General features: G+C 41.2%; 3 protein-coding genes across 14 annotated transcripts in view; 2 read left to right on the forward strand and 1 right to left on the reverse strand.

Moving 5' to 3' along the window:
• Window positions 1–2,985: 2,985 nt before the first annotated feature.
• Window positions 2,986–22,360, forward strand: esr1 (estrogen receptor 1). Of its 3 annotated transcripts, none has more exons than XM_084376647.1 (11): window positions 2,986–3,114; window positions 8,146–8,252; window positions 8,586–9,366; window positions 10,226–10,455; window positions 11,192–11,308; window positions 12,554–12,741; window positions 12,907–13,060; window positions 16,856–16,994; window positions 18,922–19,055; window positions 19,618–19,801; window positions 20,492–22,360. In XM_084376647.1, the coding sequence occupies exons 3-11, from the start codon at window positions 8,927–8,929 to the stop codon at window positions 20,790–20,792; spliced, it is 1,887 nt and encodes a 628-aa protein (XP_084232773.1). In that variant the 5' UTR covers window positions 2,986–3,114; window positions 8,146–8,252; window positions 8,586–8,926; the 3' UTR covers window positions 20,793–22,360. The 3 variants fall into 3 exon arrangements, with proteins under 3 accessions (XP_084232773.1, XP_084232775.1, XP_084232774.1); XM_084376649.1 differs by having other exon boundaries at window positions 10,229–10,455; XM_084376648.1 differs by having other exon boundaries at window positions 8,938–9,366.
• armt1 (acidic residue methyltransferase 1) lies at window positions 3,043–6,724 on the forward strand. 3 transcript variants are annotated; one of them, XM_084376651.1, is made up of 6 exons: window positions 3,043–3,344; window positions 3,432–3,523; window positions 3,933–4,038; window positions 4,142–4,383; window positions 4,627–4,792; window positions 5,084–6,724. In XM_084376651.1, the coding sequence occupies exons 2-6, from the start codon at window positions 3,462–3,464 to the stop codon at window positions 5,864–5,866; spliced, it is 1,359 nt and encodes a 452-aa protein (XP_084232777.1). In that variant the 5' UTR covers window positions 3,043–3,344; window positions 3,432–3,461; the 3' UTR covers window positions 5,867–6,724. The 3 variants fall into 3 exon arrangements, with proteins under 3 accessions (XP_084232777.1, XP_084232778.1, XP_084232776.1); XM_084376652.1 differs by having other exon boundaries at window positions 3,447–3,523; XM_084376650.1 differs by having other exon boundaries at window positions 3,043–3,523.
• Window positions 22,361–22,411: 51 nt separating the features above from the next.
• syne1a (spectrin repeat containing, nuclear envelope 1a) overlaps window positions 22,412–26,206 on the reverse strand; it is a 130,406-nt gene continuing 126,611 nt past the window's right edge. For all 8 annotated transcript variants that reach the window (XM_084376640.1, XM_084376639.1, XM_084376638.1 and 5 more), the window contains 2 exons: window positions 25,677–25,735; window positions 22,412–23,821 (listed from right to left, as the gene is read on the reverse strand). In XM_084376640.1, coding sequence (XP_084232766.1) covers window positions 23,548–23,821; window positions 25,677–25,735 — 333 coding nt within the window. In that variant the 3' untranslated portion in view covers window positions 22,412–23,547. The remainder of the gene's footprint in view (window positions 23,822–25,676; window positions 25,736–26,206) is intronic.

Consider the following 26,206-nt stretch of genomic DNA (forward strand, 5'->3'; position numbering starts at 1 on the left):
TTGCCTATGAAAATCTAAACGGCCATTATAATGTGGCTTTTCCCCTTTTGAATCCTACATAACACATGAGTAGCAGACACACGAAGACTGAAATAAAACAATAAATTACAATAAAAACATTATATTGCTGTAAAATAACGATTGCTTTGCCAACAGTTGCCTCACATTTGCATCTATATTTTCTGTAGAAACTAAAAAGACACCAGGTTTGATGTCAGCATTAAAACATTTTCAGTGGACATTATGCCATGAAAGCTTTAATAACATGAATATTGTAATATTTTGCCTGTGAAAATCAACATGGCCATTATAACGTGACTTTATCCTTTTGAATCCTACATAACTGATGAGTAACAGACATAAGAGGTAGTCCTATGTGATGCAAGGAGTATTTGGTATTATTTGGTTACTGTGAACTCATTTTCTTCCTGGTAATATGTTTATTTCATTCTCAGATTTGATCTCACAGATTAGTGTAAGATGAGTCCGTAAACAGTAATTTACCCCTCAAGATCATAACAGAATATAGTTGTTGGAGTTGGGGTTTTTTTTGTGTGTGGTTGAAAACTTGGATTTATGAATTACACAATATTCAAACAAGTATATCTCTTAGAAATAGTCGCATTGTATGTTTTCTTTGAAAAATTAGTGACCATAATTTTGATGACAATGTAATGTGAAAACTACAGTAGCTAAGACAGGCTTATAAAGTGCAATTCAAACTCTGAGCTGGTTGTAACCTGCTTTATATCAACTTAAAAGGCTAAATGCTCGAGCTTACATGTGTGAAAGACAAGACTTTTATCTTACCATCAAAGAAAAGGACTTCATTTATTAATCCCCAATGGGTGATTCAATTTGTTCACTCTTTTATACAGTCTACACATACATAGGCCTGAGAAACAGACGAGCGTGTGGAAACAGGATGTGAATTATCTGTGCAAATATGGTAAAACCCAATCACACTAACAGCAATAAGCACATTTTTTGTGACTTGTTAATTTTGTGTGAAAGGTGTAATTCTGCTTGTTTGTAACCCTTAATGAGTTCTTTAGTTAGAGCTTATTTTTGTGATCTAAAGAGAAAGAAGTAGAAAGAGGCGGCAGAGGTCTTGGAGATAGATTTTTCGACCACACCACACATTGCCGGACTAGAAGCACAGAAAGTGTAGGAGGACCTTTTCACAAACGCACTTTGGAGTCACATCAATATTTTGTCATCACATGTTGTCATCGGTGAGTTGGTGGATGTTGTCCCAGTGTAAACAACAATTTTTTTTCCAGACCTGTCATTACAGAGTTGCACTTCAGCCTCAGGACTGGGAGTCCACAGAAGGACCAGACTAAGCAAGTTGTAGCTCTTTCAGAAAAGCAGAGAAAGGGTGGAGAGTCCGTTGGTAAAAGGAGAAGGGGGACAGAAGACATGGGAGGGGTGGAAATGCCTAAGAAGCAGGGCCTGAGGACTTTAATGTCTCTGTGCTGTCAACAAACAAGGACCTAGATCTGACTGTGCACAACTTCAGTGAAACTACAGAAAATGTAGGCCTGTGGGGGTGCAGTGTGTTTCACAAACAAACAATGATTGAGAACAGTTAGAGCAACAGTACATGTTAATGACAGCAGAACAAAAGCGTGTTTACCTTGCTGAGCAGCTCACAGCAGGGGTTTATTGAAAGAAGCAGATACAACACTGGTCATCCCCGTTAAAATCAATACATTTCTATCAATATATTTTTATAGTTCTCCACCATTTGGGAAAAAAAATGTCTTAATCTTTCTGCTGTTGCTTTTTCTCAGGGAAGTTTAGTCAAAAGAGACACAGACTGGACTTTCACATGACTTCCTTGTCACTGGTTTCCACTAAATTGATTTTTTCCTGCAATTATGCATTATCAAAACCAAATCAGCCCAGTCTGCATGAAACCGCTCAAAACGTGAAAAAAAAGAAGTGACATTTGCGTGTGATTTGACCGCACGTCAGCACGATTTCAAGCGACTTTACACACAAAACATTTAGTAACTCAAATGAAAATACTCCGTAAGCCTACTGTTGCATGAGAGGACTGTGTGGTGAGCTGCAACACCTGTTTAAACAGGGCCTTTCACGTTAACTGCCGCCCTCCCCTCCCCCGTGCATGGCCTGTTTTGAAACCGGAGTGGTGAGTCACTCCTCTCTCGGTTTAGAAAAACAGATCCGGCCAGGCTGGGGCCCGGCGGGGGGATGGGAGGCCGGCGGTGATGAACACCGGAGGTGGACGCAGCTGGACTCCCACTCCCAAGGACCCCACATCCTGACAACGGCCCGCCGTGTTCCCATAGTGACCGGGGCTGATCTGAGAGAACACCGCCAGAATTAATTGATATGCGTATTTTTCCAGCCCAGTAATCGTGGCTGCAGCCAATCAATTGGTCATGTTCTCCCAAAAAAAAAAAAGAGGAGCAATAGAGGAGAGGCCGTCCCGGTTCCCAACTCCGAAATGCACCGTAAACCTTGTGTGATTACTTTTGCCTATGCTCAGTATGTGGTGGGCCTGCTTGAAGCGTGTTCAATCCTTTTATTTTAGGACTGAAAATTGGAGTGGAAACTGAAGAGCCACAAACAACATCCTGTAAAAGACAGATTGTTTTCTGTTGATACTGGATTCTCTTGTTGAAGGTTAAATCAGATGAGCCAGCCTACTCAGACCATTTTGCAACGAATTATTAAGGTATTTTGCAAACCAAAACATATTTAATGCAAGAGTATTTTAACATAATAAATCCATGACTGTAGCATACAGTGCACACTAAACGCAGGTCCATATGTTCATGTATATCAGTATTAAGTCAGGGTTTCGGTTCAGCCTCACCACACAAACGCTTTCTTCTACCCAAAATCATACACAACCCCTCCTCCTTTTCCCGCCAAAAAGCCTCGGGGGTTCGAATTCTGCCCTTTTCTGATAGGGCGAATCAATGTATCCATGACAACCGTTGCTCCGGACGACAAGGGATGCTCGGGGTGCTGCGCAACAACAGACTGCCATGCGCAATGCGGCAGCGCGTACCACTCTCATCCTGACTCATGACTCAGACTCGTGTTGAAGCCTTGTAGAGCTGTAATGTGGTACAGGTGGTGAGTTACACCAGATTAAACACAGCTCAGTGTAGCTTCTTTAAAATATAACTGCAGCAACAGCATGAGCGGAACACACAACTTGCCGACATTGCAGTTCACACATAGACCGCTAGATGGTAGCACCGTACCCTGAATAAAACATACGTCTACAGGGAAACCGGAAAAACATGTAAAGCTAGTTGTTACCAGGAACAGAGGAAGTAAATCGATACAATCTACATCGTCAGGTAAAATCCACAGACAGATAAACGTAACACGTCGCGTTCACCAGACTCCTAAACTTTGTTCCTGTCCTGGATTTTGTGTCGATAAAGTTTCATTTTGAACAGTCTCCTACTGCAAAAATGATGGCGGCGGATCAAACTGTGGACGGAGTTCCTGCTTCACTTTCAGCCAAAGTGGTTGGGTATGTTGACAGCTAATTTAAGCACTTTGCCATTCAGTTAAGTAATGCGGGTAACTGCACTGATGTGTCTGAACGGCCACATAATGCTTGTCCCTGTCGTGTTGAAGCCAGCGGCAGCGTTAGCTTGTTGCTAACATCAATTCATCAAGTTGGTAGCTAGCAAATAGCTTAACTGAGTGTGCACATGCAGTTAAGCATATGACATTGACTGTGTTTACTTACAATAGATATATTTGTGTACGACAATGTAATACTAGCAAATAGTTTGCTGTCAACACGTCTGCAAAGCCAGGGCTAACTTCGCATCTTGCTAGGTTAATTGGCAGGTTAGCTTACTAGTGCATACACCTGTCACACAATCAGGAAGTGTCAGTATAATAACGTCAATTACTTCAATGTTTCTTTCCAGGTCATTTGCTTATCTGACTATCAGAGACAGATTGCCGACCATCCTGACCAAAGTCATAGATACAATACATCGCAACAAAAACAAGTTTTTTGAAGAATATGGAGAGGTAACGTAAATCTTTATTGATTACTTGATTACTCGAGTTTTATTTGACCACTTCCGGATATATGAGGCTCATTTAAACCCTTTTCCTCTTTACTTTCATACAGGAGGGTATCGAGGCAGAGAAGCAAACAATATCTCTGCTGTCCAAGATGAGGAATGAGCTGCAAACTGATAAGCCAGTGCTGGAACTGACAGACAGCCTACAAGACACAGAGTCCTGGAACCAGTACCTGCAGAGACATCAGACACCGCAGGGGGACCAGGAGTCTGTCAGCTGGTTCAAGTCTCCATGGCTCTACGTGGAATGCTACATGTACCGCAGGATACAGGAGGCCCTCTGGCTCAAGTGAGAAGCATTTATATCTTTTAATGAGAACCTTTGATTTCTGCCCTATATCCTGCCTTTGAATAAATGTCCTTTAGGCTATGTAATATTTCATCATATTTGTGTATGCATAAGTTAGTTAAAATTACAATATTGTCTAGGTAATAGAAAAATGTAAGTATTGGTAAATTGCCCTAAATTAGAATAAGTACGGCTTGTTTCGTCATTCTCCTCCAATCATGATTTTACTTCTGCTCATTACAGCCCTCCCATGAGTGACTTTGACGTCTTTAACGAGGGGAAGACTCAAAGCTTTTTTGAGTCTCAGCAGGCCGTGATGGCCTTATGTACACACTTGGAGGGTGTCAAAAAGAACATGGAGGAGCTCTCCAAGAATCAGCTGTTGGAGCATTTTAACAAACTGCTACAGGTCAGTATTTTATTCACCAGCTCAATACATGAAAATCAAGCGAGTGAAGTGAACTGATGATGTGAACATGTTGGTCGTAGTGACAGATGCACAGATTAGTACCTGACTCGTGACTCTGCGGCTCTCCTCAGCTTTACAGAGAATTTTTGGGGCAGTGTTTTGCTTTTTATGAAGTCCAGCTTATATCCTTTATCCTTTCATCCATTTTCTGTATCATTTATCTTATTGAGGTCACAATTGAACACATTAAAGAAGGTTCAGGTTTAACTATTTTAATTTGACTCTTCCCAGGTTTCTCTTTGGGGAAACAAGTGTGATCTGTCTATCTCTGCTGGCCAAGACAATTCACAGAAGAACAGTCCGATAGAGTCCCTCAACAGCCTGCAGCCCTTCATCTTGGTGAATGATTCCAATATGGTATGGTCAACTCTCATGTCCGCCCAGAGGCCAGGACAGCAAGGGAAAACCACTGCAGGCAGAGTGGACATTGTTCTAGACAATGCTGGCTTTGAGTTAGTCACTGACTTGGTGTTTGCAGAGTTCCTGGTTAAGTCTGGCCTTGCCCGTGAGGTCCATTTTCACGGCAAAAGCTTCCCCTGGTTTGTCTCCGATGTCACAGCTAACGATTTTCAGTGGACCATTCGGCAGACCATGTCAGCCAATCACAAGTGGATGTCCAAGAGTGGTTATCAGTGGCAGAGCTACGTGAAGGAGGGTGTGTGGTCCTATCATGACCATCCGTTCTGGACACAGCCCCATGAGTTCTGTGACATGGCAGCTGATGCTCCTGACCTGTATGCGACTCTGCAGGGGGCAGACCTGGTGCTGTTTAAAGGTGATCTGAACTACAGAAAGCTGACAGGGGACAGGGAGTGGGATCACACAGTGGGCTTCGATACTGCGCTACGAGGTTTTGGGCCAGCACCTCTGTGCAGCCTGAGGACACTTAAGGCCAACGTTCAGGTTGGTCTGCAGACGGGCCAGGGGGAGAAACTTGCTTCCCAAGATCCAGACTGGATGACCAGCGGCAAGTACGCTATCATTCAGTCTTACAGCCCGAAGTCAGAACAGTAAGACTGACCTCAGCATCACACTGGGAAGATGTGGATTCATCGCAAGAATTACCACAAGCAGAAGCAAGACTTAACTTTAAGCCATAAGACCATTAAGTTACATGACATTGTTAAATGTTTTTGTTCCTCATTGTTAACACTTCATCACGTTTGATACAGAAATGCGGTTCCAGAAAATATTTTCACTACAGATTTATACCATGTCATAGTTAAAACATTAGCAGTCTTAGCTCTTAATGTTTCTCCATGATTTAAAATTGTTTACAGTGACATATTTATGCTCATAGGTGACAAATCAAGGTTGGGTTTCTTTATCGCAAATAGCTTATGTGTTGTGCACCATTTATTAAGCCATAATGTTTACAGGTTAATGTAGATGCTGCTAACAATTATTGAGTAAGAAATGGGCTTAATAAATCTCCATGTTCAAGCAGCAGTACTTTAATTTTGCATGCAGGTGATGAGAATGATAATAAATGTAATATATAGATATCTTAATTAGGCTCAGCTCAGGTTGTTTTACTGTTGCACTCAGTGTTATTGATATGCATGCATCAAAACATGCAAGAAGAATCACTCAAGGCAGATCATGACACTATTTGAATAACCGTTTCAAAGATGGTAGGATGTTATTGGGACAGTGTAACAATAACAGTGATGACGTGCTTGAAATGGCAACCCAGACCTTTGTATCTTCATAGATAAAAGTGGATGTCTCTGTGCACACTGTTATGTCATCTAAAACCTCAATGTCAGTCCCTCAGAGGTGATGTTAACTGGATTCTGCTCAGTGCTGCTGTGGGAAAGGATATTATTTTCACTCATGGATTTGATTTAATAAAGAACTGCATTGACTGGCCTTTTTTTTTACTCCCTGTCATACTTTACAATCATAAGAAAAAGAAGATGTCGGTATTAATGACTGTCTTTGTCAACGTTATTTCCTCATGAGTAGCTTTATTTACTGTAGGAATCCTGACAGATTATTAGTCTCAATCCACATTGGTCAAGTGCAGCAACAGTACAAAACAAAAACTCAAGAATCCATCATCATATAGCTAAAATGTACACCAGCAGTGTGTACATATTTTACAGCAGTTGCTACCTGTTGACCTTTCAGATACTCAGGGTCAGGTTAGACCTAGAAAAACAGCTGGAAATGCTCCAACATCTGCGTTACAATTCCAAAATGAGACAGGAAAGACCAAACCACATCATTTAGGTTGCTGAGGTGCTTTGTGAAGGTGGTGTTATGAAAATGAAGACAATTACAGCAAGAAGCAGCCTATCTTGAGCCATTTAAGTGATTTAGCCGTTTCATTTCTAACCCTTCATTTTCATCTTCACAATGACTTGGTTTTTTCTTCAGGGGCAATGCAAAAAATATATATATCATCATCATTATCAGGACCACTTGTTTTCCACTTGACCTGACATGTTCTGAAAATTGGGTTGTTTACTCAAGGAAAGATGTTGCACAGAGGAGGGAAAATGTAGTCTGTGCCAAATGTTCAGGTTTTCCTCAGTTGGGGAGGTACGAAGTTGCTTGTGATCATCTTTGATTTCTTGCATAATTGACAATTTGTGTCAGCTTGCAGTATCATGCGGAAATAAGAAAATTAATTCAAGCCACAAATTATTTTGTGACTTTGTATTATTGAAATTGAAACTCATAATTTGCCTCTTGCAAGCATGTACACTACAAAATTATTTCTGCACTGAAGTCCTGTTTTAACTGGTTTTATTTTACATCTGCCGCCGCATTCAGAGGGTGTTTTTACCGTGATCTAGAGATCCCTGAAAATTAGCAACCTAGAACTTGTGTGCTGTAAACATGAATATTGATTCTCTGAAATACTCTGCCTTTTTCTTAGATTTGTTTATATAGTGTTCTATTTCATCTGTGACTTGCCTCGATAAAGTAATGATTAACCGATCCATATAGTGCTCCTGTAATATATGGTGTCCACTTTTGAATGAAATGTCACCAAAAAAATGTGATTTTAAAAAAGAAAAGTGTTAATTTCTTTGTGATATTTATCAAAAGCTAAAATTTAAGGCATATTAATAACCATCAATCCCCTCATTTGGGATTGATTGTGTAATTATTGGCTGTTGGAATGAGGTTTGACCTCCCGTTTTGTTTGCTGTGTTATGGTGACCTGGCACTTAAACGCACTGTGGTTATCGATTTGGCTGCATCTTTAATTTGGTTATCCCCCCCTTTTTTTTTTTTTCAACCTTTCCTCTGTTCCCATTGTGTCCAATGATCCCAACTAGATGTCGGAGAGTCAGAGAGATGAGAGAGGCAGGCAGGGAGAGAGCGAGAAGACTCAAACAGTCCCCAGCGTTGCACGGCAGACATGAGGATGATTCATGTGTAAGAGGTGAGTGGTGTGTCTTGGTAGATTTTTGTCTTTTTAGTCCCCATTGTTTAAAGCCATGTCCTAATGTTTCTCATTTCCACAGTGATTTGATTTAGTGCACAGTCTCAGGTGTATTCAATAATGTGGCTACAAATAGACCGATCGTACGTCATGAGTATGCGCTAAATGAAACGGCTTACTGCTAGTTTACATTTGTTTTTTCTCTGGATACCAGCTGCAACCAGTCAAAGCTTTTCAGTGTCAAAAATAGGTGAATTGGGAAGAGACAATTCATGAAAGTTATTTAGGAATCACCATTTATCAGTCCATCCTCCTCTTTCTCTATCCCACCAGGCTTCCCTTCCTCCTACACATTAGTTAGGATGTATTAGAGGAAATAAGAGAAAAATTCTGCTTACAAAAAAAAAACCTTTAAGGAAGTTGGGAGGAGTCTTTGTGGATGTTTTTTCTGGAGCCTAGTGGGTGGAAGCTCAAGGCAGATAGGGCAAAAGGACTGGAAGAATAGTGGACCCTTCAAGTTGCCTGGGGAAAAAAAGGCAAAGAAAGACAGAGAGAGAGAGAGAGTGAGGAAAGAGTAAAGAGAGAGGGAGGGCAGCACTCGTCTTCACTCCCCCCTCCCAGCAAATGGGAGAGGAGGTCTAAATCATGTTGCATATCAGTGCTGTTGTGCTGTGATGTTGCTCAGGCAGAGCCCGGCACAGAGCAGCAGGCAGCCCTGTGGACCAGTAGTCAGACCCAGGATCAGCCCAGTCTTCTCAGAGCTGGAGACCATCTCCCCACAGCGTCCCTCGCCTCCACTGCGTGCCCCCCTCGCCGACATGTACCCCGAAGACAGCCGGGGGTCTGGAGGGGTAGCCACTGTGGACTTCCTGGAAGGGACGTACGACTATGCCGCCCCCACCCCTGCCCCGACTCCTCTTTATAGCCACTCCACCCCTGGCTACTACTCTGCTCCTCTGGACGCCCACGGACCACCCTCAGATGGGAGCCTTCAGTCCCTGGGCAGCGGGCCCAACAGTCCTCTAGTGTTTGTGCCCTCCAGCCCCCGTCTCAGCCCCTTCATGCACCCGCCCACCCACCACTATCTGGAAACCACCTCAACACCCGTCTACAGGTGAGGAAATAGAGTTTTTCTTCATCACCAGATCACCAGAGTGAGAACAGTGTTTTCATTTTTTGGTTGGATAGATTCTGCATCAACAGGTATGAATTTTGGCCATTATTTTAAATGTTGTTAAGTATCTCATGGGAGGTGAGAGCTGCCACCTCCAGTGCATGAATCTGATTGTTTGGTCAGTTTTGTTTGTACTCTAGTGATTTTGCAACTGATCGTAGCAGTAAGATCAGATTTGTTTCTCCCTCTCCCTCATGAAGTTGAAGAATGATATCCGTAAAGAATTAAATTCCTAGGTTGTTTATCTTGTTCATTATAATTTGTATGTTTCCCAAATGTTACTATATTATCTGTACTGTCTTATTGTTTCTTATTAAAAAGGTTCTAAGGCAAAATATTGCCACATAATTAGATTTACTATCTCCCACTCCTGTTTTACATCACGGGCATTCTGCTCAGTCTGCACACAGCAGTTAAAAACAAAACATAATAATAATTATATAACCACGTTGTTTTTTTTAATCTCTTGCTTTATACAAAACATTGCCGCTATCTCTATAGAGAGGATCAAGCTTTGCCCTGGTTTCTAATTCCAGAGATTATGGACTTTGTCGAGGACCTTGAGAAAAGAACAATACGTAAGAACAACAGACGTACAGATAGTTTCCTGACTCAGGTGGAAAATAGCACTCTGCTTTTGTTTCTCGGGTTGAAGCCGGTGTGGTAAATGTTAGAATTTGGTATTTGCCTGCACTAACTTTTTATGATAAAACATATTTATTAGATCTTTTTTGCATTGCAATTGGTTGTCCTGTCTTTATAAAAACACTGTATTTGAGCTGAACTCTGTGCTCTGTAGCAGGTCCAGTGTCCCATCCAGTCAGCAGTCAGTTTCAAGAGAGGACCAGTGTGGCACCAGTGACGACTCATACAGCGTGGGGGAGTCAGGTGCCGGAGCGTTAGTGGCTGGGTTTGAGATTGCCAAAGAGATGCGTTTCTGTGCCGTGTGCAGCGATTATGCCTCTGGGTACCATTACGGGGTGTGGTCCTGTGAGGGCTGCAAGGCCTTCTTTAAGAGGAGCATACAGGGTGGGTAATCTGTCGACTACTTCTATCTGAGACCAAAGGATTTAATTAGCTTCATGGTCAAATTTCATGTAAAAATTCATAACACTCTTCACATTAATTACAGTTTATTAGACAAATAGATGCTCAAGATTAAATTGTATTTTTATTGTATCCGTCATGGAAAATTAAAGCCATCGGAAAGAACACAATTTTAATAGCTGACTTCATAAATACAAAAAGAATTGGAGTGCTGTGTTCCATTCAAAAGACTTTTTCTGTAAGTGAACAATAGAAAAGTTAGTGTGGTTTAGTCCGTCCGTAGCAGAGAAAATGAGAGAAAATACTAAATTATGACATTGTGCACTGAGAGATTTAAAATCAAGGGTACAGAATTTAAGATTTGAAGATTTTCACTCAAGTTTTAACAATTTTTCCTCTTTATCATATTTTTCATATGACATGGTTTTCCACCTCCATGTACAGCTCTCTGCAGATAAAAGCTCCATCTTCTGTTGTTAACTTTGTCATGTTCATGATATGATGCTCTCGCACATTGACAACTCTCGCAGTGGAAGACTGGTCATAAAGAAACCAATAGTCTCCATGGCGATGACAAAGCCAAGGTTCCACATTTTAATTCTCTCCATCTAGGATTCATTACAAATAGGAAGAGAATGTTCCTGGCTACTAAATAACCTAAATCTAAACTGAACACTGGAGTGGGGAGCTTGAAGTAATAGATTTTCTTCCATTTCAGGTCACAATGACTATATGTGCCCAGCAACCAATCAGTGTACTATTGACAGGAATCGGAGGAAGAGCTGCCAGGCTTGCCGTCTTAGGAAGTGTTACGAAGTGGGCATGATGAAAGGAGGTGGGTAGAAACACCAGCAGACAGAAGATTTTACATCTTTTCCAACAACATTTTCCTTTTTTAAAAAAAAACAAAAAAAACAGTTTTATTTTAATTCATGTTTTTTTGCAAATTTCTGTCCACTAGTAAACTAAGTTGTGTTATTATTGGTTATCCTGTTTTTACTTGTTTCTTTTCTGGTTGAATTGTCTAATAAGGCTTCTATGGTTTTAGATAACATTAGATTCAACTTTATAGTCATTTCACAGAGTACAGGTACTAAGACAACAAAATGCAGTTCAGCAAGAAAACAGTAAGTAACAGTATATATGAATACATTAACATAAATACAATATGAACCATATGAACAGAGTCAAATGAATACACTAAGCTATAAACAGCATGTGCAGCAGTTACAATTGCAGGTGTAAGTGTAAATGTGCTATATGGCGAAACATTAAAGCCACTGACATTTCCAGTGATCAACATCATCTGGTTACAATGCAATGTTCGGCTGGGAAACTCTGGGTCCTGGCTTTCATGTGGATGCCACTTGTGGCTTGACATGCTCAGGAACAGCCCGGGGAGCATCACATCTCAAGGCGTCGATCTGGCCCGCAAATTCTCGATAATAATAATACATACGATTAATAGTGGCGGTACAAGACCAATCCATGAAGGTCCGACCTTACAACCCACATGACTCAAAAGATTTACCTCCACTGTCCTGGTGACGGACACCACAGGACACCCCCAGAGGCCCTGGGGTCATGCAATTTCAGGGCCAAGTCCGATCTACGCTGGGACCTCCCTGGACCGGACTTGTTGCAGCACATTCCAAGGTTGTTCGATCAGATTGGGATCTGAGAGCACGATGGCCAGGTCAAAGCCTGGTTGAGCTCACGTTCTCTATCAGCTCCTGAGCAGTTATGCTTGGTCAGATTTCCAAACTAAATGCCATCTGTCACTTATGGCTGATTGCTGAGAGGACTGGAAAAATACGAGTGCTGGTGGATGCAGATAAGCTTGAGTCTAACTTTAACGTGACCTTGAAGCGATTTCCTTTCGTGGGGTAAAACTACTGATTAACACACCCACATTTTTGTTTTCATACTTCTTGAATCACACAGGCATCCATTTAATCTGCGTTGCTGGGCTTTGTGGTAAGACAGGATACGAAGTCATTCTGAGCTGGGAAAAGCCCGATGAGGGTGTGTGCTTGTAACTGCATGTTATTTTACATTATTCTCCTGCTGTGTGGTTAAGGCGTGCGCAAGGACCGTGGGCGCGTTCTGCGGCGTGACAAACGACGGACTGGCACCAGTGACAGAGACAAGGCCTCTAAGGGTCTGGAGCACAGAACAGCGCCCCCTCAGGACAGGAGGAAACACATCAGCAGCAGTGCTGGTGGTGGTGGAGGAAAGTCAGCAATGATCAGCATGCCTCCTGACCAGGTGTGGAGACATTTTGTGTTGCATCATCCTCCAGGAATCATGAATATACATAACAAAATTCAAAGTGGATGTCATTATATGTTGACAGTCGCTTTAAATCAATTTACGCTCATATTTTTCTGGTTAAAGACTGAGAGTGTGACTTTTCTTCTGCTGCTTCCTCAGGTGCTCCTCCTGCTCCAGGGTGCAGAGCCCCCAATGCTGTGCTCCCGTCAGAAGCTGAACCGACCCTACACCGAGGTCACCATGATGACCCTGCTCACCAGCATGGCTGATAAGGAGCTGGTCCACATGATCGCATGGGCCAAGAAGCTTCCAGGTACTGCTTAGAGTGGCAAGGTGTCCACACCAACGATAAAGATTCTTTATTCTTTTTCGGCAGTACAAACACTCAAATACATATATTTTAAAGTGAAATTATCTCTTCCTAATATGGGACGTGATTACCATTGAAACCATAAAAGTCACTGTAACTGACAGTATCTAAAAGCTGCTGATATAGCGACTGATCAGTGATAAATACTTTGCCAGATGTTAAGACTTGGCTTTCATATTGTTTTGGAGCAAACCCCTACTACTGACTGGGACAGTTAAGACTCTCTTGGGACTTGAGACTTTCTTGGAGCGTGCCAGGAGTGTGGAGATGTTCCATATAAAACATTATAAACATTTCTGTAATGTAGTCTGTGTGAAGTAATTACAGTACTGTTGTCACCTTTTAGGGTTTTGTTTGGAAAAACAGAATGCAAAATCATTTTTAATCTATATTCAATTGAATAAAGTACAAAGACAAGATAGTTAATGTTCAAACTTTATTGTTTTCTTGTGTAAATATAAAGTGAGGGGAGCCACAGCGTTCCAACTTTTTTGGATCAGGGTTGTGTATGTAAGCAAATAACTTGTTAAAAGTGATGTCTGACCGACTGTTTGATTGTTAAGGGAAACAAAACAATGTTATGAAACTGCCCTGACACTGTTAGTTACTTAACACGGTGGATTACAAAAAGACACATGATTGTAAAGTTAAATAATCAGCTCTAAAAATGTTCTCCGTTGCTCTGACGTCTGTGTCAGGCTTGTTGTGTTGACAGCTTTATTTTGGCTAGAATTGTGAAAGAACAGCGACTCTTCTGCTTTCATGCATGTTTGATATTTTCTCAGGAATGTAAGACTAAAAAGACAAGATTAGATAAAACTTGAATAATGCTGTTGTGGCAGTACTGGCTGTAAATTCCTTACAGGCCAGCCCAACCTACATAAAAATATAAACAAAAAACATGTAAAACTAGGGGAATGCCCAATGTCCACTACTTGGATAATAAACAATAAACAAATGCCTCTTTTGGATATAATGAACAAATGCCTCTTCCCGCTATAATAAATACATGTGCTCCTACAAGCCCCAGGGAAATAAAATAGTAAACTGAAGGTGTAAAGGGGCTTAGGTTTTAAGGGGTTCCCCAAATAAACAAAGTTCCCTCAAGAAAGATGTGGGCAGCCAAGAAAACAAAATTGGGCCTAAATAGACCAGAGTTTCTGGCTGGCAATCTAAGGGGGGAATGAGGTTCTCAGTGATTCAGGGAGCGATTCAGAATGGGTCAGGGGCAGATTCGGTATGAGGACGGTTCTTGCTTTGGAAATCATTGGCTAATAAATAGACAATTTACAGAAATAAAGATGTTCTACTTTATTTTAAAAGAAAAAGTAATTTGTAGAGTAACAAACTTGTTACTCATCGATAACCGGCCACGGTAAAATGTAACCAGCAGAGAGGCTGCTCCTGGTGTTTCACAGGATACACTATGATGATTATAAGAAACAAAATCACAAGGGTCATATTTGCAAGTTGCACAGGCGCTCCTGGTTATAAAATTTAGTCACACCGTCTCCAAAAGTGGTCGCAATTTGTGACTAAATGGTCGTAGTGTAGAGCTCTGCTGATAAAAAAAAAAGTGTAAAAAGAGTAAATGTGCCAAATAGAATAACAATAAAATTAAAACAAGATAATTTTAGGAAAAACAAGTACTGTACAATAAAGAACTGAAATTTAAAAGGTAGTATATACAATGATATTGAGGAGTAATAAAAGGTAATATTGCACATGATATTGTGAAAAGTAGGATTGTTAATGATATTGAACAGTGAAAACGTAAATTAAATAATTCTTTTGGCATGAAAAATAAATACAATTTGTCAATTTGTCAGTAAAAACATATATTTTCATTGGGAAATTGATATATTTTTATTGAACAAACTCAGAGTTGCACTGAATCCAGAAACAAACACTGGTGATATATTTATTTAGTTTAAACCCAGATACAAACAGACCTCTTTGTCCGACTGCTTCAAGCCCTTCCAGCCATTTAAAATACAGTGATATAGTTACGTAAAAACACAAAAAGAAAGAAATTGAAATTAAAAATGAAAATCTCCTCGTCACAAACTGTCCAACGACAGTTAGATTCAAAGTGAAATGAAAGCTTCTTTATTTTCTCAGGGCTCATTAACATCACCAGGTCTGTGAGGATAGAAGAATGACTTTAAGTTTCATACAATAATGACGCAAATGCTATTATATCCAATTATCGACCGGAACTCCACAGATACCTTATGCTTGTATCTTCGGATAGATATTCAGAAATACTTGCCCTGTAAGGGCACAGTTGAGGGCAAAACATGTGAGTCAGATCTGCTGGAGCACCGTGACATCCAGCGCATGTCTTATTCAAATTAAGACATATTTTTAAAAACTCTCAAACGGTGTCCTCCTTAAACATTCAAACGTAGAGAATGTACTGAGTGACGGTGATTGCAGCCCTCGATTGTTGGCTGGTGATGGCAGACCTTTATAGTGGAAGCACACACACACAAATGCAGAGCCATTACAGTGATGGTAATTATAGTCATCACCTTTGAGAGGATTGTTTGACCAATCTGCTGGCACCCCATAGAGCCTAAATGCAGTATAGAACACATTACCCTTTTTGCATGCATGCACACACACGGACACACCTGACAAGCTCTCTAAGTGAGTGAATCCTGACAACCTTGTGCGTCATTAAAAGGCCAAAAACACACAGTTTTAATTGCGAGGGGTCCCAAACAGGGCGCAGAGGGGGACAATGGGAATGAATTGGGTGTAATTACGTAGGAATTGAGACAGCTGAGTGCCAGCGATAAGGCTTCTTATGAGAGCAGAGAGATTGCAGGTGGTTTCAATAAAGTAGTCATTCTCGTCAGAAAACAAGGGCACGCATATTTTGTTTTTATGAGTGGGATTGAAGGTGCACAAACATTTAATATTCCCCACCAGGCTGCAGTTAACACCCACCACTCCGAATAATCAGCAGTTATGTAATAACACTTATCAAATCATCTCTCTATCCGCGTCTGGATATGTCTGGTAATTGATGTGATCAGGATAAAACACATGACAATTATTTGGAGTTGACTTGAGAGCTACAAAAAAGTGTCAGATCTGCTCTAACATACCTGCCAACACTCTCTCTAGCTGTGTTCCAGATTGGGACTCATTAATCTCCTGATTTCATAGTGATACAAATCAAAAGTTTCTCAGTTTCTGTGTGGGATATATGTTGTGCTACCTGGTAACCCAACCCAAAGACAGAGGTGCACAAATGACCCTCCTCCTGTCAGTTTGCTGCTGGATGAAACAGGTCAAGAAGAAGAAATATGCTTCCAAAATTCACTTCACTTGGTGCGAGAATTTCATGGAGACAGATTATGCTTTTTCAAAAAAGTTATATTCTGATTAAATGCTTTGGGACATGCAAACACACATCTTACTGGATTGCTTTATTTAGCGTCCAAAAAGTTGTAATCTCTAATCTAAGAATGATTTTAACTGTGAGTGAGAAAGGATACACGGATAAAACTTTAAATGTTACCTCATCCATGAACATTTCTTCCTCAGTCACGTCAGATTTTCAGCAGCAACTGTGGTTGTTTAACAATGAAGGCAACAACTCCCATATTCCCACACTACTTCATGACATCATCAAACTACATCTTTTCTTTTCATTGTTTTGATTGAGAGACCCCTCGCAGAAGAAATTAAGTTCTGTGCTTTCAATGTGCACTTTTTTTTTTCAAGGTTTCCTACAGCTGTCCCTCCATGACCAGGTGCAGCTGCTGGAGAGCTCGTGGCTGGAGGTGCTGATGATCGGGCTCATCTGGAGGTCCATCCACTGCCCCGGCAAACTCATCTTCGCACAGGACCTCATACTGGACAGGTAGGGAGGAATACTTACCTGAATTTTGTGTAACATGCACCTTTCTTCATCTGCTTTTTCTCCCTATTTCTCAACCCTCCTCACACTCTCGCACAGATCTTAAGAGTGATATATCAGAATTGTAGATCCTCCATCTCACACCTTGCCAGCCATTGTGCCATCCCCAACACGCCGGCCATAGACTGAAAGACTAATTACATGTTCCCCACGGCGAGGAGAGCAGCCTCTCTCCAACCTGAAATACCCCGCTCATCATTACAGTGCTGAGCTGGCAACCAGGACAGAGATTTAATCAATGTCTCAATTCAAGGAATGATGGAAAAGGCAAGAACGACAGAGGGGAAGGAGGTGGGGGAGAGAGAGCAAAATGACGAGCGGAGAGGATGAGAAAATAGAGATGCAGGGAGACATGAGCACAGCCTGTTCCCTCCACTTCCCCCCTCGTGTTCAAAGTAAACAAGCTGGCCAGACCACGGTATCAGGCTCAGAGAGAAAGAGAGGGAGGGGTGCAGACAGATAGACAGACAGAGCTTTTACCCTCTGATGTGTCTGATGGTCCCATTTGATTCAGAAGTGTATTACAGAGTATTATCTCTAAAACCTGGTCCCTGTGTGAGTGTCCTCACCAATTGGACATGATGACTAAAACGCTGTGGGTCAGGGTTGACAATTTCCCTTGGCTCTGTGCTTTAAAGTTTATCTTGCACTCCAACTGCTGGATATCACCCATCTTTCCGTCACTTGCCGACAAATGGAGCGTCGCAGTGATTCAGTCCATTAGTTGTTTATCTGGCCACTCTTTGGATAGTTTCAGATGAAGTCTTTTTCCTCTGATGGCGTGCTCTGTTTTTGTCAAATGCACTCTGACTTTCATGCTATGTGTTGTATTTATACATGTGTGACTTACAGAATTTTAAACATAAATAACACAGAATTTGATAATTTGCTGATCCTTTTTGACCTTTTCTGAATTGAAAACTGGAGACAGACAATACATTTAGGTTACCTCATCAGTGTAATTAATTATTTTGTAAAGATATGCTTATTTTTTAATTCGATGGTAACAACACATTTCAAACAAGTTGGGACAGGTGCAACAAAAGACTGGGAAAGTTGTGCAGTTTTCCAAAAACACCGGCTTGGAACATTCCACAGGTAAACAGGTTAGTTGGTAACAGGTCATGATAATAATGATAATAATTAAAGCTGTTGGACGAGTTTGTTAAAATACACCAAGTGCAAATCGCCAAAAATGGGTGCTGAATTCAAAATGGCTGACTTTCTGTTGGGTTGAACTCATGGCCACAAGAGACTTTTTTTGTAGGTCTAGGTGCGATACAAATCTGTACCGGATTTCAAACACGTCTGTGGAAGTAGTCCCAGGGTTTGCGTTTAAGGAGGGCGCTAGCAAGCCATTTTGCCCCACCCATAGCTGAAACTTATAAAATAATTACAAATATTGGAGATGCAGAAAACTTGACCTAGTGGTTACTTACAAATAGAAAACAGTGAAGGCCCGAGGATGGAACCTTGAGGAACACCATGGTTATATCAGAATGGGAAGAGGAGACATTTCCAGCTGAAACAGAGAAGCCACTCAGGTTAGACTTAAGCCAGTGTGAAGCAGTTGCAGTCACACCAGTTTTCTAGTTTATCAATTGGGTATCATGATTGTGTATGAAAGGGGCGTCATGGAAAAGCTCAGTCATTAAGGATGGGGCGAGGTTCACCACTGTCTGATAGACATGATTGTGTAAAGGATTACAACATGAGCTCAAGATCACAGTTCATTTGCACGATTGCATTCTGTGTTTATTTACCCAGCATTCCTGCTTTTTTGGAATCAAGGTTGTGAAAAAGAAAAGAGGAATTCGAACTCTAAAATCCAAACAAAACTCCTCATGTTTTCTCTCGCTCTGTTCTCCAGGAGCGAAGGCGACTGTGTCGAAGGCATGGCCGAGATCTTCGACATGCTGCTTGCCACCGCCTCCCGTTTCCGCATGCTCAAACTCAAACCTGAGGAGTTCGTCTGCCTCAAAGCTATCATCTTGCTCAACTCTGGTGAGGCAACATGTTGATTTCTTGTGTAACATTTTCAAAACTGACCAGGGACAGGAGACCCATTTCTCTAATAAAAACATAAGCTCTAGTTAAATTCTTCACAGTTTCGTTGGCACGCACACCGCTCATTCCCAGGTTTCTGTTTCCGAGAGTAAATATTGAACAGCATCAAACTGGAGGTGTAGCTCTGAATGCTACTCAGACACATTAGGTGAACAGAGTGTTCTGGAAAGGCCTGTACCGTCAATATGCCTGATAACTGTTCCCATGACAACATGAGACAGCACACAGGGTCGTGTTTGTCCCGGAGATTGAGATATTCTATATGGGAACCTGAGTAGACTGAAATACCAGCGGGATGACACCACTGGCACAGCTGCTGGAGCCGGATGAACTTTGCGATTGCTGTGTGGGCAAAAATGCATCTGCAATTAATGCTCTGCTCTTATGTTCATGTGTGAGTCCAATCTTTTATCAAGTAAAAGTTGTTTTTGTGTTTTTGATTGAGCTATATCTGCAAGAGGTTTATTTCTTTGACTGAAGTCTCCATTTCCTCCATCAGGTGCCTTTTCATTCTGCACCGGCACAATGGAGCCCCTCCACGACGGCGCAGCAGTGCAGAACATGCTCGACACCATCACCGACGCTCTCATACATAACATCAACCAATCCGGATGCTCGGCTCAGCAGCAGTCGAGGCGGCAGGCCCAGCTGCTCCTCCTGCTCTCCCACATCAGACACATGAGGTGAAATTAAATTAGAAGAGGTCTCTTTTGTTTTCAGCACAAAAGTGTTTCAATTGCAACGTGTTCTGCTTCAATTATCCACAGTGATTCTGTGAGGTTGCTGGAGCTTAAAAAAAATAATGCTTTAAGAGGGTTAGGACTCTTTATCACATACATAATTGATTGTCCGTATTCAGGTGAGCTAGTTTAGCATTAATCATCATGAAGAGGCTGGCAGATGATTCGACTTAAAGAGGTCATATTATGCTTTTTGGTTTTTTGCCTTTCCTTTATTATGTTATGTAGCATATTTGTGCATGTAAAAGGTCTGAAAAGTGAAAAAGGCCAAAGGGAGTTACTCTCTCACACAGAAAACATGCCTGAAATACCTGGTTTGGAGTTGAGCCTTGACTTCCATAACTTATGTCTGTCACTATGTAACAGGCGTTATGTAAATATATGTTTATATATTTATTATAAACTATATACATTCCAGTCGGTCAGCAGACATACAGTTGCTACTGCTGTAGCGGCGTTATTTTAGATCACACTACCTTGCTGTACCCGCTGTACTCTGCCTCTGATTGGCTACATCCTGCCCGTTAAGTAATGCACAATTGCAACTCTCACCAAAGATTGTTAAATTATATACACTAAAGTACTTAGTACTTACTTAATTCCTCGTCTTCCTTTTGTTTATGCTGCCTGCAGCAACAAAGGCATGGAGCATCTCTACAGCATGAAGTGCAAGAACAAGGTGCCTCTGTACGACCTGCTGCTGGAGATGCTGGACGCTCACCGCATCCACCGCGCCGACAGACCAGCTGAGACCTGGTCCCAGGCTGACAGAGAGTCTCCCTTCACCTCCAGAAACAGCAGCGGCAGTGGTGGTGGTGGAGGCTCCTCTTCAGCTGGCTCCACATCAGGACTACGAGTCAGCCATGAGAGCCCCACAAGTCCTGGTGTCCTGCAGTACGGAGGGTCCCGCTCCGAGTGCACCCACATCCTATGAAACCTACAGAATGAAAGCTAAAGGTTGTATATGAATTAATTTGAAGAGATAATTATTTCTAAATTATGTGATTTTGTAGTTGTAGCTGTTAAGGGAGACATTTCCTTTGCACTACTCCGGTTCACGACAAAACGAGCTTCAACGCAGTTAATCTTCTGCGCAGCCTTTCAGAAAATCTGTGATTTTGAGCTTTACAGTACAGCTTCTTATTTCCAGGTGTTAGTATATATTGTGGCACTCTGTCAGCTACAGTGATTCGAAATGACGAGCAGCTAATTTTTTTGTGTGTTTTTGCTTCGACCAAAGTGCACTTCCTCTTGGGTTTAAGGGGCTGTTGGGCATTATTTTTACTTCTAAATATTACGATGATAAAACTGGTTAAAATGAATGTTTGAGGACTGAAAGTCAGGTAATTTTTCACTTGATATACTTGGGGAAAAAATAGTTAATTAATGAGATTATGAAATTAAGAGCAGCTGAGGATTTAGCTGTTGAATTTTGAATAGCTAAAAATTGCACAATCAAATCCAAGAGCACTGATTACACAATGAAGGAAGCCAAGCTTTAATGTTGGGTAACTTCAGCCTCTCTTTAGCTTTTTGTGTGTAGTCGGTTTGTTCTTTATGCTTACCTGCACCAAAGGGTTTTTTGAATTTGTTATGTCTTAAATGTGTGTGTGTGTCTGTGAGAGAGACTGAGAGAAATGTGAGACAGAGATTTCTGTCTTAATGCAGTTACCATTCATCCACTCATTCAGTGATTACATGTTGAGTTTGGCTGGATTTACACACCTAAAAAAAACCTAATTTGTCATAGTGTACATGCACATATGCAGTTGTTTTTATTTCTGTTGAAATACACGAAATTTGATACAATTCTTTAGAAGACCTGAACATGAGCAGGTGTTTTCTTTATTAGCTGCTAATTTACTAGTTTGGTTTATAAAATGTCAAAATAAATAGCACAAAGGTGACATATTTACATAACTTGTTGACTTCCAACAAACAATGTAAATGAAGAAAGTATTAAATTGATTATAAAAATGACTATTGTAAAAAAAAATTGGAATATTGAATCAGAATCTGGATTCATTGCTCGGTTTTCACAGTATTAATACTCCAATACGAGCTGCATTTCTTCACTGTCCTCTCCGACAGCGAGTTGATCAGAAGATGCTGCTTTTAATTGAAGCCACTTGTTCCTTGTTTGATGATATTGTATGAGCACATAGCTTGTGCACCATAGATTAAGAGCACGTCAAAAAATTGGAATAACTTTGGCCAGGGCTCTTGGTGAAGCAGAAAATTTCCAGCTTGAACTCGAGTAACTATATTGAAAGAAGGGCCAACAGTTGACTGACATGTAGTGAATGCAGGCAGTTATGTTGACAGAATATAAACGATAAACAAAAAGATGCAATCACAGCCGAGTCTTATCCTCATACAGGATCCAAAGATTGTCAAAGATTGACAGACACTTGAGCTCTGATGTGTAATTCCAGTCAAACCCGATCTGACTGTCGTTTGTTTACTGTGCATAAAAAATAAAAGCATTAATTGGGAAAATACTGTTCATCACTGAGTTTGTCTCCTGAAATCCACTCAAAGAAAACACAGAAGTAAATATTTCATGTTTTATTATTTGCAAAGAGAGTATTCTTCATGAAGTCGGCATTAGCAAACTGTACATACATAAATAACGATTTTCTTATTTCATCATTTTTTACAGATTCAGTTTTAACAGCGCGGTGATTTCTGATGTCTCGTCACCGCAAGAATAATAATCGCAGTTATTACAAAGCTCACAATTTCATGTCACAGCCGTCTACTAAAACACTAACAGTGATTGTTTGGCTTTCTTAAAAGCAGGGGGACTTTCAAGTGCATGCTCAAACAGAAAGATAAAAAAATAACCGCCTGTATTCAAAGGCATTTCAACAATAATATACAAATCAGTTGAAGAGCTCATATCTTTTTTTTTTATATTCGCCCCAGTTGATTAAATACTGAAATTAAAAACAGGAATACAAGCCTTGGCTTTTGGGGAAAGAAGTCGGCCATCTTGGCTGGACGGCTTCAGTGCAGTACCTTCGACAGTGCTCATGTCAGTGCTATAGGTTCAGATTTTAGCTTTAACATCAGATGAAGACTTCATTTCCAAATTCAAGCAAAAAGACGTCAAGCTGCGTCTCGTCCTACATAAAGTCGTTCTTCAAATGTGTCTTTTGGAAACAAACTTTTCATGGTGACTGATTGCTACTCAGACTGCAAGTCTACTGTACAAATCTTCAGGTACAACATCCCACACTCAAGGTGGTGCTTTAGCTTCATCAATACTAACAATCTATTAACTGATTGAACACTAAATAAATAGTAGCAGCACTGGATATCATGGACAAAAAGCACGGTCGACTTTGGCTCCCAACATACAGTATATAAATAGTGCTTTGTTTTCACTGATTTCACAGGTTTCTTCTGAATCCTTAAAAAATATTTTACATATTTAAGTTAAAACGACATGAAATATTTGGATTGGGGGAGTTGGGCGGGGTCTCCAGGTGAAGGTCCATTTAATCTGGAGTTTAAAGGGTTGAGGTGGGTGTGCAATGTTAGTGAGAAAGTTCTTCATATCACCTCTAAATCACTTCACATGCGGAAGAGTTTGTATCTTTAGGGCACGGGGTGAAGAGGAAACATTCACAGGAGTCACTCGTGGAGTCCTTGGCAAAGCAGTGAGTGAGATATTCAGCTGATTCTCATATGGGCGGAGGTCCGTTGGTGTAGCGCAGCATGGGATGGAAGGAGCGGGCGAAGTTGTTGGCGTGGTGGCAGCTGTAGTCCTCCTCCGTCATGGGAACCAGGCAGGCCAGGCCGATGAGGAGCAGGAGGAGAAGCTGGACGGGGAGCGCAGCCCTGAGGACCCGCAGCAGGAAGGAGGGACCCTTTGAGGAGGAGGTCGGCGAGGAGACGCCGTCCGTAAGGTCAGAACGGGAGGAAACGCAGCCAGCGGCGCCTGGTGATCTGCTCCGGCTACATGAGGACACAGACTCAAGTTAAACAGAGCAGAGAGCAGACCAGAGTTCACTAGTATTTGCAAATCACTGCTGTGTGTCAAAACTCCATGATCGCTTTTTGTTTGTAAAAATTCTGCTCGTTTATGTCGTGAAAAATGTTCCAATATAATTCTGATCAAGCTAAGACTGTTTTAAGTTCATTAGAAAGATTTGGGAGATTTAAAAAAATACTTTTGAGGTAATTTTGGTTTACTTTGGTACTTAGTTTACTTTTATTCTGATTGAGTATCTTGTTAAAATGTGTAATTTCCTCATTAGAGCTGAGGTGTAGTTATTTCTTTAAGCACAAAGATTCCCTGGTTTCAGCTTCTGAAATGTTTAATATAATTGTAAATAAAATATCTCTGGGTTTTGAACTCTTGGTTGTAAAAAACAGACATTTAAAAAAATCACCCTGTGCTCTTAAGAGTAGTGATGAGCATTTCTCATTATATTTACTGCAGTAAAACAGGGAATTTTGACATTTTAAGTCTGTTTGCAAATACCATTTCACCCATGTCTGGCAAAAGTATAAATACTTTACAGGAAGGAAAGAAAAGGTACAAAAATGCAGTAAATAGACCCAGATCCAACAGGTAGAGACATCAAGAGAGGCACAAAGTTGAACACAGAGACACACGTGTACACACACACACACAAAACAGGCACAATCACACTTTTAAAAAAGAGAAAATCAACCGCAAGCATTCGTAGAGATAGCCGGCTGTGTCTCACTGGGGGGGAAATGCTCTGGCTTTAGTGCCGAGTGTGTGAGAGTTCAATGTCACGTCTCATTCCAAACTGATGCCAAATGCCTCTCTGGAGATTTCCACTGTCAGAGCCAAGACTCGAGGGGGAGGAACAGCATGTTCTCGCTGCGTCTCATCCTCACGGAGGCTGGAGGAGGGTCAGAAAATGCTGACGCTGCTCCAGCCAGTTTCAATTAGACCTCCGTGATGCTACAACAAGGCTGCTGTGAACAACATTGACACATTGTGTGTGTGTGTGTGTGTGTGTGTTTTATATATGAGGCTCGTGTTTTAAAGCCAGGCAACCCCTCCTGTTTCCACGGCTCATTAGTAGAGGATAGAGTCCCCTTCTCATATAAAGGAAAGACATTATTTCTGCTACAACACTCATGGCAAGACTAGTTTAGGCTGAGTCTTCACCTGACCCATAGAGAGTTAAATCAGAAATGAGTCAGAGGTGAGTGAGTTAAAAGGTCTGGAAAGGAAACATAGGAAAGAAAGTGGGAGTTAAGGTAGAAGGAAAAGAAAACGCAGGAGTTATTGCATCGCATCCTGTGTTCAACTATGAGGAGAATGAAACAGGAAGGAAACATGAGAAAGAAAAACAGCTAAAAGGTCTGAGGAGAGGTCACCGGGAGTCAGATAATGCCATCTAGTGGGCGAGGGGAATAATGCTACAGTCACTCTGAGAAAGGAGAAGCAAAATGTATGACAGGGCAGTATTTCATGATGCCATTCAAGAAGCAGCAGAACAAAGAGAAGCAGTGAAATCAAACATTTAAAGGAGAAAGGGAGCAGCCTGGTGAAGGCGAGTCCCCACTCGTTTAAGAGCTGGTAACATGGTCTCTAGAATGAGGGACGATCATGGAACGCAGGGTTAAAGCCTTAAAACCAAACGATTAAAGAGGCTAAAAATCATCTAAATCATCTAAAAACATCTTAATGATCGAATAATCCAAGATTTTTACAATGAGTTGATTGATTCATTGATTGTCTCATGGGTTGAATTATCAAAAATCACATTTCTAGTCAGACTTTGGTTCCATCATCGTCCCGTGTTTCTAGAGTCCAGGAGAGAGGTACCTGTGGCGCGGGCCGCTTTCAGGGTGTCCTGGGTGGGCCTGACTACTTTTGCCTCGGGGCTGTACCACGTAATGAGCAGGGAGGGGTAAAAGAAAGAAAAGAATGTTTCAGTCAAGGGCAAATAAAGGCAAAGCCTCAGATGAGAGGGGAAAAAAAACAAATAACATAAAGAGCCATAACATCGCTAGAGAAGGAATCATCAAAAGAGCAGCAACATAATCAATGACGGTGATTGACTTTCAGAACCAAGAAATCTGGCTTCTCAAGACTAAATCCTGAAAACTCACAAGATTAAATATCTTTAACTGTTATTTACATATTCAAAAAACAGAATAAATACTTTCTTTCTTACATTTTTTGTACAATATGATATGAACTTAATCATGAGTAACGAAAAGCCAGGTTTTCTTGTAGTTTTTGGCAGATCAACATGGTGTGGGCAGCAAAAACATCCCAAAAAAGGGAGGTGGAGGGGGGCAGCAACACATTTTTTTTTCATGTACATGTTAGCAGAGCAATTAAAAAAGGGA

Source organism: Pagrus pagrus (assembly GCF_965226575.1).
Source record: "Pagrus pagrus genome assembly, chromosome: 16".
Classification (NCBI taxonomy): Eukaryota; Metazoa; Chordata; class Actinopteri; order Spariformes; family Sparidae; genus Pagrus; species Pagrus pagrus.